This window comes from Fulmarus glacialis, unplaced genomic scaffold, assembly GCF_000690835.1.
Source record: "Fulmarus glacialis isolate BGI_N327 unplaced genomic scaffold, ASM69083v1 scaffold16789, whole genome shotgun sequence".
NCBI lineage: Eukaryota > Metazoa > Chordata > Aves > Procellariiformes > Procellariidae > Fulmarus > Fulmarus glacialis.
This window is the reverse complement of record NW_009234035.1, coordinates 2717-16636: the sequence shown is the minus strand read 5'-3', so window position 1 is coordinate 16636 and position 13920 is coordinate 2717. Positions and strand designations below refer to the sequence as shown.

At 37.0% G+C, this 13920-nt stretch overlaps 1 protein-coding gene across 1 annotated transcript in view; it reads left to right on the top strand.

The window, feature by feature from the left end:
• LOC104082411 (golgin subfamily A member 3-like) overlaps positions 1–13920 on the top strand; it is a 24508-nt gene that overhangs the window by 8637 nt on the left and 1951 nt on the right. Inside the window, 16 exon segments of the mRNA XM_009585531.1 lie at positions 569–875; positions 1488–1690; positions 2062–2199; positions 3158–3319; positions 4122–4490; positions 5685–5762; positions 6741–7004; positions 7506–7600; positions 8309–8515; positions 9279–9441; positions 10097–10294; positions 10838–10954; positions 11438–11577; positions 12395–12527; positions 12739–12861; positions 13282–13446. Of these exon segments, the coding sequence (XP_009583826.1) occupies positions 569–875; positions 1488–1690; positions 2062–2199; positions 3158–3319; positions 4122–4490; positions 5685–5762; positions 6741–7004; positions 7506–7600; positions 8309–8515; positions 9279–9441; positions 10097–10294; positions 10838–10954; positions 11438–11577; positions 12395–12527; positions 12739–12861; positions 13282–13446 (2862 nt within the window).

Here is a 13920-nt window from a genome sequence, read left to right as displayed (position 1 = left end):
AGCCGGCTTGCATTGTCTCTATTGAACATAGGGGAAGCTTCTAGCAGCTTCTCACAGAAGCCACCCCTGTAACTCCCCCGCTACAAAAACCTTGCCATGCAAACCCAATGCAGATGCTTAAGAGGATAAATACAAAGTTAGTAAAGTCTTCAAAGGCTTTAAAAAAAAGTTTTTGTTTTTTTTTTTTAAAAGTCAAATTAAAAGAGAGATGATAAATCCAGAGTAATGCTAGCAATGTCTATATAGCTGTATTTTCTCTTTGTATTGATTGATGGTATAACACATATAATAGAAAGCATTCTTCCTTAAAGTGTGGAAACACGTGTCTTATTAAAAATCCTGACATGGTTACTGACATATAACGCTATATGTCTTGTCTGTGCTTTCCTCTGTATTTTCTTTGACTATTTGAAATACCTGCTAGGTGAGATGTCACTTTAAAAAATAATTTTTTACAAGCAAGTGGTCTTTGCCTTAGCAAAGCCATTTTGCTGGGCATCTTCTTTAGTCAGCCATTAATGTATTTTCTCTTAAGATTTCTGTATTTTGATTTTCTGGGCACATTCAGGCTCTCAAAGAGAAGACTGAGCTACAAGCCCAACTTGCAGCTTTGAACATGAAGCTTCAGGCACAGATGGAGCACAGCCAAAACAGCCAGCAGAAGCAGGAATCTCTGAGCTCAGAAGTGGCCACATTAAAGCAGTCTTGCTGGGATCTGGAACGAGCAATGGCTGACCTGCAAAATACCTTGGAAGCAAAGAATGCTAGTTTGGCTTCTTCAAATAATGATTTGCAGTTAGCAGAGGAGCAGTACCAAAGACTCCTGCGGAAGGTTGAAGATATGCAAAAAAATGTTCTCACCAGAGACAGCACAGGTGGGATGATGTAAATGTCAATCTTTAAAATTTGTTATTCCATATATCATTTTATTTCAACATAATTCTGAAGTCCAGGAAGAAGGAATTTTAATCTGTGTTTCATTGATGTCATATTAATAAAATGGTCTGAATTTTAAGATGATTGGTTTTTATTTTGTGTCACGGAAGTGTCGCAATTTGCAAGCTGCCACTGCCAGCTTGGAGAGGGAGGCATAAATATTTAGTCTAGTAACTGTTTGACAGTGGACTAATGGTTTTTAGAAAATTGTACAAATATTAGTTTGTAATGATGACTCTACATGTCAGGATACCTGCTTCCTGATTTTTAATTAGTTCTTATTTTCTGTCTCTAAGAACTATGAATGCTTATAGAAATGATTCATTTGTTTTAATTTTATTCTGCTTATGACCTGATACTTTGGATTCTAGCACTTCCCCTCACGTTTGCAGGAAAAGCCAATCTTTATATAATTAGGCATATATTTTTTTTGTTCAAAAAGAAAGAAAAAAAGAAAAAGCTATGAATAAAGCAATAATCCTTGAAAATGTGTGCCTAAAAATAGAACAATGGAGTGTGCTAGTCCAAGTTCTTTCTTTTTCTTTTTCTAGTTCATGATCTGCGACAGCAGTTGGCTTCCTTACAGAACCAGCTTCAGAAGGTGCAGTTGGAACGGACCACACTGACCAATAAGCTAAAGGCGTCTGAGACAGAAATCACATCGCTCCAAAATGTGCGGCAGTGGTACCAGCAGCAGCTTGTACTAGCACAGGAGGCCCGTGTCAGGCTGCAGAGTGAGATGGCCAATATACAGGTATTATGATTTACTTGCATATGGGAGGACTGAGCATCTGTTCTTTTTTATGTCAGTTTTATCCAGAGGACATTGTTAATGAGCTCCGACAAGGGAGCCGGTCTCACTTGTGTATTCTTCAGGTGGAGAGTAGGCAGGGATGGTGGTTTTGTTTTTCATCATGAGGTGTTAGTTCAAGTTAATGCTGAGGCATAAATTTAACCAAAGCTCTTGCCTTCTGTGGATGAAGATCTGTAGTGCCATGAAAGTAGTAGCTGAGACGAGGCACGGATAGCTTCCATGTGATTTTTTTTTTTTCCTGAAACTCTTAAATTTGTTGGCCAAATTTTGACTGTTTGTATTAATCTGTGATTATTTTTTCCTTCCTTTAGGCTGGGCAGATGACCCAAGCAGGTGTGTTGGAACATCTCAAACTAGAGAATGTGGCACTGTCTCAGCAGCTGACTGAAACCCAGCACAGATCCATTAAAGAAAAGGAACGTATTGCAGCACAGCTGCAAAATATTGAGGTAGGGTTGTAGGTGTTCTTCATGAATTATGTTCTGCTTAGGTTGTGTATTTAGGTTCTGCAAACTCAAGGCTATTCCAGCAAAGTAACATAGAATTCTTATGAATTGATTCAAACGCTGCATTATAAAAACAGTAAATATTTCCGAGCAAATAAATTCGCATGACGTTACAAACAGTAAGAGGGAGCAAAGCCGTATGTTTCCCATTCCAGGATGATACTTGCATTTTCAGCTCTGGTATTTGTTTTTAATGGAATTTTAAAGGTGGATGTAAGTGTTCTCCTTTGCCCATTCATGAACTTTTTCAAGAGAAAACTTAATTGGAAGTTAAACTAAGTCAGTAAAGTGCTTCTTAAGTGTGTGAAATTGCTCAGTACTCAGGTTTGTACTTTCTGCCCTCCAGTAAGAAAAGATGGGTAAAATCTGAAGAGTGTAATACGCTCACTTTCAAAGTACTTAGAACCTTAAATCTCATTGAATTTCAGTGACGTTCCTGCTTCTAAGTCCCAAAGGGCAGTAAAGCAGCAGGTCAGTGGAAGCACCCCATCTCCGGTGATACTAATAGCGGTTGTGTAAATGACAGGAATTGCTATTTCACGGAGCTACAGCATCCAAGGAATCTCTTTTGTTTCAGAATTTTTCCAAACAGCTTAATTTTAATAAAGATTCTTTTTCTTTACGTCAATTTCATCAATTTAGAAAGGATATGGTATTAAGAGGAATTCTGATTATCACAAGTATACAAGACATTCACTGTTATTCTAAGGTGTCTTAAGCATATGAATGGGTGACTTCAGTAAAGACGTACAGGTGTGTAAGGCAGACATCAGAATTATTTTTGCTTGTATCTTTTGTCTAGAAATTTTCTTTAACTTTTTTTTTTTTTTTTAAATTTTCCTCCCCGCCCCTCCTCCTCCATGGAAATTGTAAAAGCTGATTCCTTGCTTTTTCTGTGCAGGCTGACATGTTAGATCAAGAAGCTGCCTTCATGCAGATCCAGGAGGCTAAAACCATGGTGGAAGAAGACTTGCAGAGAAAACTAGACGAGTTTGAGGATGAGAAAGAACATCTTCAGAAAATGGCTGATTCTGCAGCAACGTTGGAGCAAGAATTGGAACAGGTAGACTCTTGTTAGGTGACTTCCCAAGGGTTTCAAGGGAAATGCTTATTTGGCTGAAAAGGCAATAGTAAATAAATCCTAAGCTCTAAACTTTTTTAAAACCTGAAAGGTTGCTGGAAAAATGAAGGCCATATCAAAGTCACTCTGTCCCAGGTGAAAAGGTTCCCTTTTTTTTTAACCATCTCAGTAACAGTACTTTTTTGAAATTTCAGAACTACTGTCTTGTAGATGTTGGGGTTTTTTTGGTGAATACAGTATGTGATTATTCTAAGTATAGACAAGAAGCATAGATCCATGTTCAAAGTTGTTAGGCAGTCAGGATATCATCATATACACTTACAGCGTAATAAATGTGCACTTCATTACAGAGTCCTGCTTTAACCTTATAGCATTACGAAGGCAGCATGTCAAGGGCTGGAATGAGATGAAGTATCTGATAGCTCAGTCTTATATTCCATGTAATTATATGGCATTATCGTTAATAACACTGAATTTACCTGGCATATGTACTGTGGACACAAATAAAAATTTAGAATACTGTGAATCTTACTTAGAAATATTTTAGGTTTGTCATTCTGGTCATTGCTTAGCCTGTAAGATTACAGATGCTGCAGAAGGCAATCAATGCAATTAATAGAGCAAATAGAAGAAGTGGCCTAGGAAAGTTAAAAAATATTTTCACCTTCTGCTATTTTCTCCTGGAAGCTAAAATATTAGTTAAAAAATTTTATTTTGATTGGAGTGCATTTGCAAAGATAACATTAATTTTGTATTAATTTAACTTTAAAATATATCTTCTCAGGTCAAGTTGACTTTGCATCAGCGAGATCTGCAGCTTGAATCTTTACAGCAAGAACACCTAGACCTAATGAAGCAATTCACTCTGACCCAAGAGACACTGCACACCAAAGAGCAGTCCCTGGATGACCTGCAAACACAGTATGATGAACTGAAGGCCAGATTAGAAGAGTTCCAAAGTGACGCTACTTCTAAAGATGACATGATCCAGTATTTGCAGAATGAGAAGATTGTCTTGGAAGTAGCTCTGCAGGCAGCAAAAGCAAGCAAAGAGCAACTTGACGAAGGAGCAATGCGCCTTGGAGAAGATACTGAAGTAGCGTCACAGATCTTGGAACAACTGAGGCAAGAAATGGCAATCAAGTCAAGCCAGGTAACAAATCCCTAAAAGTATCGTATTTAAAGTAGCTGTTGCAGGGAAGTATAGGCACAGGAACATGATGGAGCCAATTGCATGAGAGGAGATTGGTACCCGTGAGTTTGTATACGTGTGTAGTTGCGAGATTCAGCTAGTGGGACTATTTTAATCAGTTCTGTCATTTTTCCCTGTTGGTAGACCATCTGACACTTTACATCCTGTTACATCATTGGTGAGCTTACAGCTTAATATCCCTCTCTATATGCGTTTATGCATTTGTGTGGTATGGGATGGGAGGCTGAGGTTAATTGATCTTGTTCTGTCTGTTTCCAAGAGCCACCATCTTTCTAAAATCTACCGGTTTTAAAACGCAATAATTTTGAGTACAGATCACATTTTTTGAGGTAATTTTTGGGTGTGCTCCTTTTTGTGTGGCATTGTGGGCCAAACATCTTCCTTATGCAGTAATTTGGTCATGTTTAATTGTGCCTTTTCTCTTGAAACAGTGTACCAGGGTTTGCTTTTGCATATTGCTGTGTACCAACTGAGGCTTTTTTCTAGTCAATGAACTATTTTACAAGATCAAGCCTAATGCATATCCTTATTCTTTTTGTGACTGCTTTAAATTATTGTGACTCTTCCTTTCACACCTTAGTTTGATAGTCATGTATGTTCTGTATCTTTTAGAGCATCCAAGCTCTATAGGAAGAGCTTTCTTATTGAGTCCTGGTAATGATGAGTTCCTGGTAATCTTTACAGATTTCTTTTGAAGATAATAATGGGACTTGATAGTATTACCAATAGAAGTATTGAAGAACTATGGAAATATATTTAACGTAAAGATTGGGTTTTTTCCTTCAAAGAACCAACTGGTTTCTTCATTTGATCATGTAGTGTGAACAGGTGCCATCCGGATACAACATCTGTACACTAATGATGCATACTAAAGCTTTAATGGCAGGATAAGGGGACTTAATGCATTCTGAGGGTTGACAGGGCTCACTATGTGATGACCTTTGTGAATGTATTTCTGTATAAAACGTTGTGTTATCTAACAGTGCCATTGAAAATGCCTAGTCAGAAACAGGATCCTCATTAGATTAGGCAATTGGTACAAGCATAGCAAAAGATACTGTTACTGCTTGAAATAACAAAGAATATGACATTTGCCATGTGAAGCAACGTGTTTCCTTTTTTTCCCTCTGGCAGGTAGAAAATCTGCAACAAGAAAATGCCAGCCTTAAAAAACAGGTTCAAAAAGTGAAGGAACAGTTCCTGCAGCAGAAGGTAAGCAAAAGCAAACTATTTCAAAGACATAAAACAAAGGAATATGCTTTTTTTACAGTGAAGGCATGCACTTCTCAGGGGTTTGTGAGTACATTTGAATCAATTTTCTGTATCAAAGAACTTTGTGACATAATTACACAGTTTCTGTATTTCGTACAGTTAAATTTTTACCTGTAACGTAAAAGCAGACCACCAACCAATTCATGCTTTCATTGGACTTCAGGGAGCTTGCCAAATGATCCACCATATAAAATCTCTCTCTGGTTTGTTGATACTAGGTTTGCTTTTGCAAAAGCACTCATGAAAATCTTCAAGTGTTTTCGTTTTCCTGTGGCTTTGAAAAACAATAGTTGCTTCGGTAATTAGATTGAAAATAAGTGCTTTATTGCAAACTTTATTCTGAATTTACACAGTTTTGAAACATTAATTTGAAATTGATACGTCATTAGTGTTGCACATGTATGTGTCTTATGTATAGGGTGGCACCATTAATTTACTGCTTGATTGCTTATTAACCTAATGCCAAAGGTTGTTTTAACTTGTTAGGTTTAAGTTTGGGAAGGCTGTTTAAACTGTCAGTCACAGTTAAGCCCTCCTCTCATGGCAAAAGTTATTAATTGTGTGCACGGGATTTTTTACAATTTTTTACAATTAGTTTAAAAAAAAAAAAAGGCACATAATTAGTGCAGTTCCATAAAGAACATGAAGAAGAGTATCCCATATTGCTATAAATGCTCTTACTCAGAGTTTTTTTTATGAACTGCTGATATATAGTGGTATTTTGATATCTGAGCTTACATGAAAGTTTTTGAACCAGAGTAAATATGTTACAAAAGATGATGCTGGTTTGTAGTCTTTGACACACACCCCTCCCCCCAAATTAAAAGAATATCAGTACATACTTTATAGTAAATTACTCTTAAATTTGTAAAGCTGTAACAGAGGTGACATTGTCCTCTTGAATCTCTTGTGTCCAAGGTAATGGTGGAAGCTTATCGAAGAGATGCAAGTTCTAAGGACCAGCTGATTAGCGAACTGAAAGCTACAAAGAAGCGGCTGGACTCAGAAGTGAAAGACTTAAAACGAGAGCTACTGAAAATTCAAGTTGAAAAACAGTCACTTGAATCTGAACATTCGAAACTACAGAAGGAAGTATCTCAGGTTCACCAGCAGATGGTGGAAATAGAAAATCATCTTCAGTCAGTGCAGAAAGAACGAGACGATATGGAAACACGCCTACAGGTATGGAAGGTGTTAAGCTTTGGACTTTGAGAGTGTCACATCCAGGATTCATTGCTATTTCTATTAACTTTGGAAATAAAGAGAATGACCACCTGCAAGTTAAGGTTCTTGTTTACATATTTAATATTGTCTATACATTTGAGCATATACCTACCAACATTCTGTAAATACATGACTGCTTATTAATATCTCCTGTAAGTAAGTGTGGAGAATCACGCTACAAGAGCGGTAGAGGTGTGATGTGGAAGCAGTTTCCTTGGTCCCAAAGCGAGCTCCATCTGAGGGCAAAGACCAAACTAGAACACTGTTCATACATGTTATGGTGGTGGCCACAGAGGGAAGAAATAAAAAGGAAAGAGAAAGGAGATGGAGAACCTTGGAACAGTTTATACTTAGAGATGGAAGTAATTTTGAAATTTCATGCTTATTCTTTTATAATCGAACATACAGCAAACATGCTTTTGTTCTTCTCTCATGAGTGCTTTTTTCCTTCCTATTAAGTCTTTGCAGTTTGATAAGGAACAAATGGCATCTCTTGCTGAGGCAAATCAGGCATTAAAACAACAAGTAGAAGAAATGCAAGAAGAAGCAAAAAAGTAAGTGTTCTTTTAGCACAGAAAAAAGAACTACAGCATTTGTTTTTCGTATTCACCTTTTTAGCAATCAGTTTTTTCCTATTCCCTAGTCTTTCCTTTGGGAAATTTAAATAGTCATAGAGTCATATCCATGGCAAAGTGTTGATTGCATGCTACACAGGAGTTGCAGCTTCTCCTCTGATTCACGTATGCTTTTAACCACCAGTCTCTGCCATACAACGCACATACTGGAGCTAATCCTAATTACCGTTCATTGAATTTTAGCCTTGGCTGGCTAGAGTGTTGGCATTAATGAGAACCACTTTTTTTTTTCCCCCCACTGGTGATCACAGGGTTTTTATGATACCTGACATATCCACCAAGGATCTCAGATTAGACTGGATTCTTGCTCTAAATTCTGTGTTATTTTTAGAGACAGTAGCATATATTCTTTCATATTGGAGTTTTAGTAATTCTGACAGAGACCTCTTAATTACCGTAAGTATTTTCTTAGAATGTTATTAAGAGTCTTAAAGATATTGTCTTGCAGAGGGCCAAATTGTACCTTACCAACCTGATGGCTTTCTCTGATGAGGTGGGTGACTCTGGAGCAAGAGGAGAGAAGTGGATGTTGTTTTTTGTTGGGCCATGTGAAAAATTAATCTTTTAGTACTGTTTTCAGGCAGTTTTTGGTTTTTACCTGATGTTTTGGTTTTCCTTTCACTCTAGGGCCATTACTGAGCAGAAACAGAAAATGAAGCGTCTAGGGTCAGATCTGACAAGTGCTCAGAAAGAGATGAAAGCAAAACATAAAGCCTATGAGAATGCAGTCAGCATTCTTAGTCGTCGGCTACAGGAATCGCTTGCTGCAAAGGAATCTGCTGAAGCAGAGTTGAGCAAACTAAAAGCACAAATCACTGATGGTGGAAACAACCAGATTGCTCAAGTACGCAGATGTCTTTTAACATTGTTAGTACAAGATAGAGCTATCTTGTTATTAAATATAAGTCTTGAAATACTATTTTACCCTGAAGTGATGAAAATATTTGGAATATAAAGCTAGATAAGAACACGGTATCAGTGTTCTGAGCACTGAGAATTTCCTTAACTACATTTGAGGGAGGTGATTTGGCAAGCTTTGGTTTGGTTGGTGGTGTTGGTTGGGTTTTTTGGGGGTTTTTTTTTTGTTTGTTTTTTTAATTTTACTTGTATCTTTCAGGATACCCATTGTAATCCAAGCTCAAAAGGATGATCAGGCTTAGTGCTAAATTTCCTGACTAATTTTTATTGTTGGTTTGTTTTTTCATGTTTTTGTTTTTTTGTTTGTTGGTGTTTGTTTGTTTTTTTTTTTTTTAAAGGCTCAGCATCTAAAGATTTTCCAAAAGATTTTCCAAAATTCTAACTCTAGCTGCTTTTTTCTCACTGACATTTAGAAGTTCTTCAGGGTAGCCATAACTTAGTCATGTATGTTATGCCTGTGATAAGAAAATTAATTTACTGGAGTAACCTCTTAATTCCTTGGACCAACGGAGCAAGATACCAAATACACTAACAGCAGTAGCTGGATGCAAGGGTCGAAAGCTCTGAGCAAGACCTTTACATTAAGCACTAGCACCTCATTTAATATTTGCTAGAGAAGTAGGCTTTTTAACAAAAAACAAAATTACTCCTGTAGATTGGTGATACATTAATCATGCTTGTCATCCCTTTGTCTTTAGGAAAGGATTCAAGCTCTGGAGACAGAATTGCAAGCTGTTAGCAGCAGTAAGTTGATGCTGGAAAAAGAGCTGCAAGAAGTAATTTCACTTACCAGCCAGGAGCTAGAAGAATACAGAGAGAAAGTGCTGGAACTTGAGGATGAGGTGATTGCTTGAATTTGCATGGTAGATGACACGGTGACAGTATAAAGTGCCTGAGAGGCAGGGAGAAATTTTAGTACCATAATTTTATTCCAACAGTGCAGGAAATCAGAATCTTACATAGGAAACATCATGTCAGTGACACTTGCTAATTTTGCTGCCCTGTGCTGGTTCTTCATTGTTTCATGAATCACTGTTGTATAGGGGAAAACAAGATGAGAGAGAAAAGTAGTTCCTATATTAGATACCAGCTGTGTCTGGTCATGAGACGGTGAGGATGATGAATCATTATCTTTTGAAACTATTTGGAATCATGGATGCTCAGTGATTTTGAGGGCAGGGTAGTGGTGTTCAGTTGTAGAGTCGCACAAAAAATTATATATGTCAACTACTCCGGATCTACACCTAACAGTACTCTGGATTCTGCTTTATAGGCAAGCATTTTAGTCTTCCAAAAGGAAAAAATACCTAACTGAACTTACTTTGAAGTATTCATTTAAAAAAGGAAAAAAAAAGAAATCCCACTCTAGGAAAGCAAGACGCTTAATGAGTTTAGCTCACAATTTTTTTGTGGTAGTAATCTGGAGTTGTTTGGGTTTGTATGTTTGATTTTTTTTTTTTTTTTTTTTTTTTTTTTCTCTTCTCTCTTTGGCTGTAGCTTCAGGAATCTAGAGGCTTCAGGAGGAAGATAAAACGTTTAGAAGAAATTAATAAGAAGTTGGCCCTTGAACTGGAGCACGAACGTGGAAAACTTACAGGTCTTAGTCAGTCCAACGCTGCTTTGCGGGAGCACAACAATATCCTAGAAACAGCATTAGCAAGAAGAGAGGCAGACTTGGTACAACTGAATCTGCAGGTATTTGACCTTTTGATATAATATCTTCAGAAAGGAATTAGCTTATATTTCTGATGATAAGATGTAGAAGTCTTCACACATATCATACAAAGTTGGTGCATTTTCTCCCGTGTGTTGTGTAACAGCAGTAATATAGGGGGCTAAACAAGAGATCAGAAATGATACTTTGCCCTAAACAGAGCTGTTTCTTTTGGAAAAAAACAAATCACATTAAAATATTTGCAATAGTGAAAGTGTGGCTCACTTAAATTAGTTGGAACATACAAAGTGTGTTACATACGGATTTATTGAGATGAATTATTTTTATGCCAATAGTAATATATTCATGGGGTATAAGCAAATGGGAATATAGGCAATGAGCTACCACTTAACCATAGCTGCTTTTAAGGTTGAAGGGTACCATGAGGAAAGAGTTATCAGTGAGCAGCAGAGAGAAGTTTTGCGATCCCTGCCTTGGCTTGTGTTTATATTTCCTTTACTGGCATTTCTGGTCTTCCAGTGAGCCCTCACAAAATGTGCATTTGTTTTTGTGATGTGATACAGGTTCAGGCAGTCCTAAAGCGGAAGGAGGAAGAGGATCAGCAAATGCAACAACTTATTCAAGCTTTACAGGCTTCCTTAGAGAAAGAAAAGTCAAAAGTTAAAGACCTTAAGAAGCAGGTAATGGCTCATCTTTTGTTTTATTTACTTAAAAGGTGATTTAAATGTAAAGTATTTGAAAAGTAGCTTGAAACAAAATCTATGCTTTATAACATACTGCAGGGTCTCTGTCATGATGGCCAGTAGCTGAAAGATGTCTTTTCTGTTGTGCCCTGTGTTAAGCGTACTCACTGACTACCAGGAAGGTTCCATTATGACTTGTAATGCACGGGACATATCCTGAAGTAATGATACTTCATCCAAAAATTCACAATGAAGAAGCAGCCTGACAAACGTGCTTCTTCTATTATATATAGTTATTAACCGCCATTAGCATTAATAAGGATAACAACACTAATAATAACTTTTTTAGACAAAAAGAGAAGTGTTAACAGCTGCACAACTTCCTTCTTGATTTGTTTTGTACCCCTTTAGTCTAGCTCTCTTTATGATTAACCTACAGTGATAAAACAAAGAAAAATTGCATCTTTTTTTTTCTTGTAGGAAGCAGCAGCCAAAGCGGATGCAGCGCATAACCGCCGTCATTACAGAGCTGCTGTGCTTGAGCTCAGTGAAATCAAGAAAGAGCTACATGCCAAAGAACTGCTTGTCCAAGCCCTTCAGGTTGAAGTGGACAAACTGCAGTAAGTAAATGTCCAAATTCTTAGAGAATAGTAAATTAAAAAAATCCTCTGAAAAATCCATACATTAGTGAATTTTTGGTTTTGCCATTCTGGAGTAGATTATGTTGAAATGTACCCCAGCTGAGCCTGACCATAAGATGCATGTTTGGACTCTAGGCGAATACTTGCATTTTTCTGTCTCTTCATAATTAGACCTGAAATGCGCTGTATTTAGGCTTTACCATCTGCTTTTTTTACAGTTTCAACACAGATTTCTACTATTTCATGTTACTAGGAAGGATTAACACTTCATATATATCCTATTATTCTTCTCTCTTTCACATCCCTGAGGAACTACATGGAGGATGAATTTGATTGTTGAATATATTCCACAATATATTCAAATTCAATTTGTTTTCTTGTATAGACGATATTTTCTTAAATTATAAGAAGTTGTCAGACCTACATGAGCGTGGATATAAGGTTAACCCTATTCCTCCTAAAACAAAAGCAAAATTGCTGACAGGTTTTTTGGTTTGTTTGTTTGTTTTTTTACTGCATAATCTATTGTTTGTAACTGGACTACTACCAGTGCTCAGGGATTCCCTCCCCCCCCCGCCCCAGTACTTAATGATATATTCATGCATCTGTCTCATATCAAATCTTTTTGTGATTTAACTCTTGCTGTGAATGTGTTGGCAAAGTCTTCAGTCAAAGCTATAACTAACCGGGTTCCATGCGCTGTCATGTCATTTATGGTTACAAAGCTAACCCAGTGAAGTACTTGATTTAAAGGACAGACTGAATAACTGCTGTGTCTGTTAATTCTGCTGTGCAGGGTAGAGGATGAAAAACATTCCCAGGAGGTATCACAGTTTCAGCAAGAGCTGGCAGAAGCCAGGTCTCAGCTCCAACTTCTGCAGAAAAAACTGGACGACAAGCTTAGTGAACAGCCTGTAGTAAGCCAAGAGGTAAAAACTGCACATTTACTGTGTTTATCCTTATTTATGATGCATTGTATGACTTAATTTGTTTTTAATTCAGCATTTTTTAATGAAGTTTTGCTAGGTTTTCTTAGAACCAGAAAGTGTTCGTGACACATAATAATAAATTTCAGATTTTGTTGTTGATTGCACCTATAGATAATTCTAAAGATACTTTTCCCTCCCTGCCCCCTGGTAGGTGGAAGACCTCAAGTGGGAAGTAGAACGAAAAGAAAGAGAAATTGAAACACTTAAGCAGCAGCTGGATATGAGTGAACAGCGCAGCCACAAGGAGTTAGAAGGGATGCAAGTTGTCTTGCAGGTATTTAATCTAGCCGGTGGAGATTCTGATGGATAACTGGTATTGCTGTAGGGGGATAATTAATATTTTTATTGTTTAAAAGCATACTTATGCTGATACTTTTCTGATACTTTTTTTTATAAATTTTTATTCATAAAAACTTACTCACTATATGTTTTGCAGTGTCTTTACTTTTCTCAGTTTTACTTTGACTGTGCTGTTAGCTATTTCCTTGACCTTACATCATTAAAATAGGCTACTGACTTTTTTTATCTAATTTCTGGTTTTCTGCCAGGGCAAATTGATTTCAAATAGCAGTGTTATGTGTTGTTTCTCTTTCTAGTTTCTCCTGGAAACTGAAAAAAAATGATAAAAACATTAGGCGGCTAAAATTTTTATACCGTTTCCCTGCATCACGTTGAGTCTTTTTTTCCCATTTAGAATATCAAGACTGAGTTGGAAATGGTGAGGGAAGACCTGTCGGTGACTCAGAAAGATAAGTTTATGCTGCAGGCTAAAGTGACTGAACTGAAGAACAGCATGAAGTCGCTGCTGCAGCAGAACCAGCAACTGAAGTTGGACCTGAAGCATGGCAAGACGAAGAAGGTATTTAAATAGGAAGAATACATGTTGTAGGCTACCCGAAAATACTCCGCTAATGCTCTTTAAAGTACCGGAAAATACTCCACTGCAGGCAACCTGGTGAAACTCTGAACTGAAATGCCTGCCTGTGATACAGACTTACTGATGTTCTGATACTTAAATGATAAATACAGGAAGATTTGCAGGCAAAAGTAACTGTACTGATCTTGACTTCCCACCTTTTATTTCAGAAATCTTTGTGTTTAGTATATTATCTTACATTTACATTTTGACTTATAATAATAAAGAAAAAAAGATAGCACTTAAATAATGAATCATGGGCAAATATGGAGTTAATACCTTCTTAGAGTTAATACCTTCTTAATGTTCATGTGTCTGTCTTCTCCATACTGTCTAGTTTTTCATCCTTCTACAATTTCAAAAGGTAACTATTAATGGTTTCTTTGAGTTTTCTGATTTTCTACTAGTACACAGAAA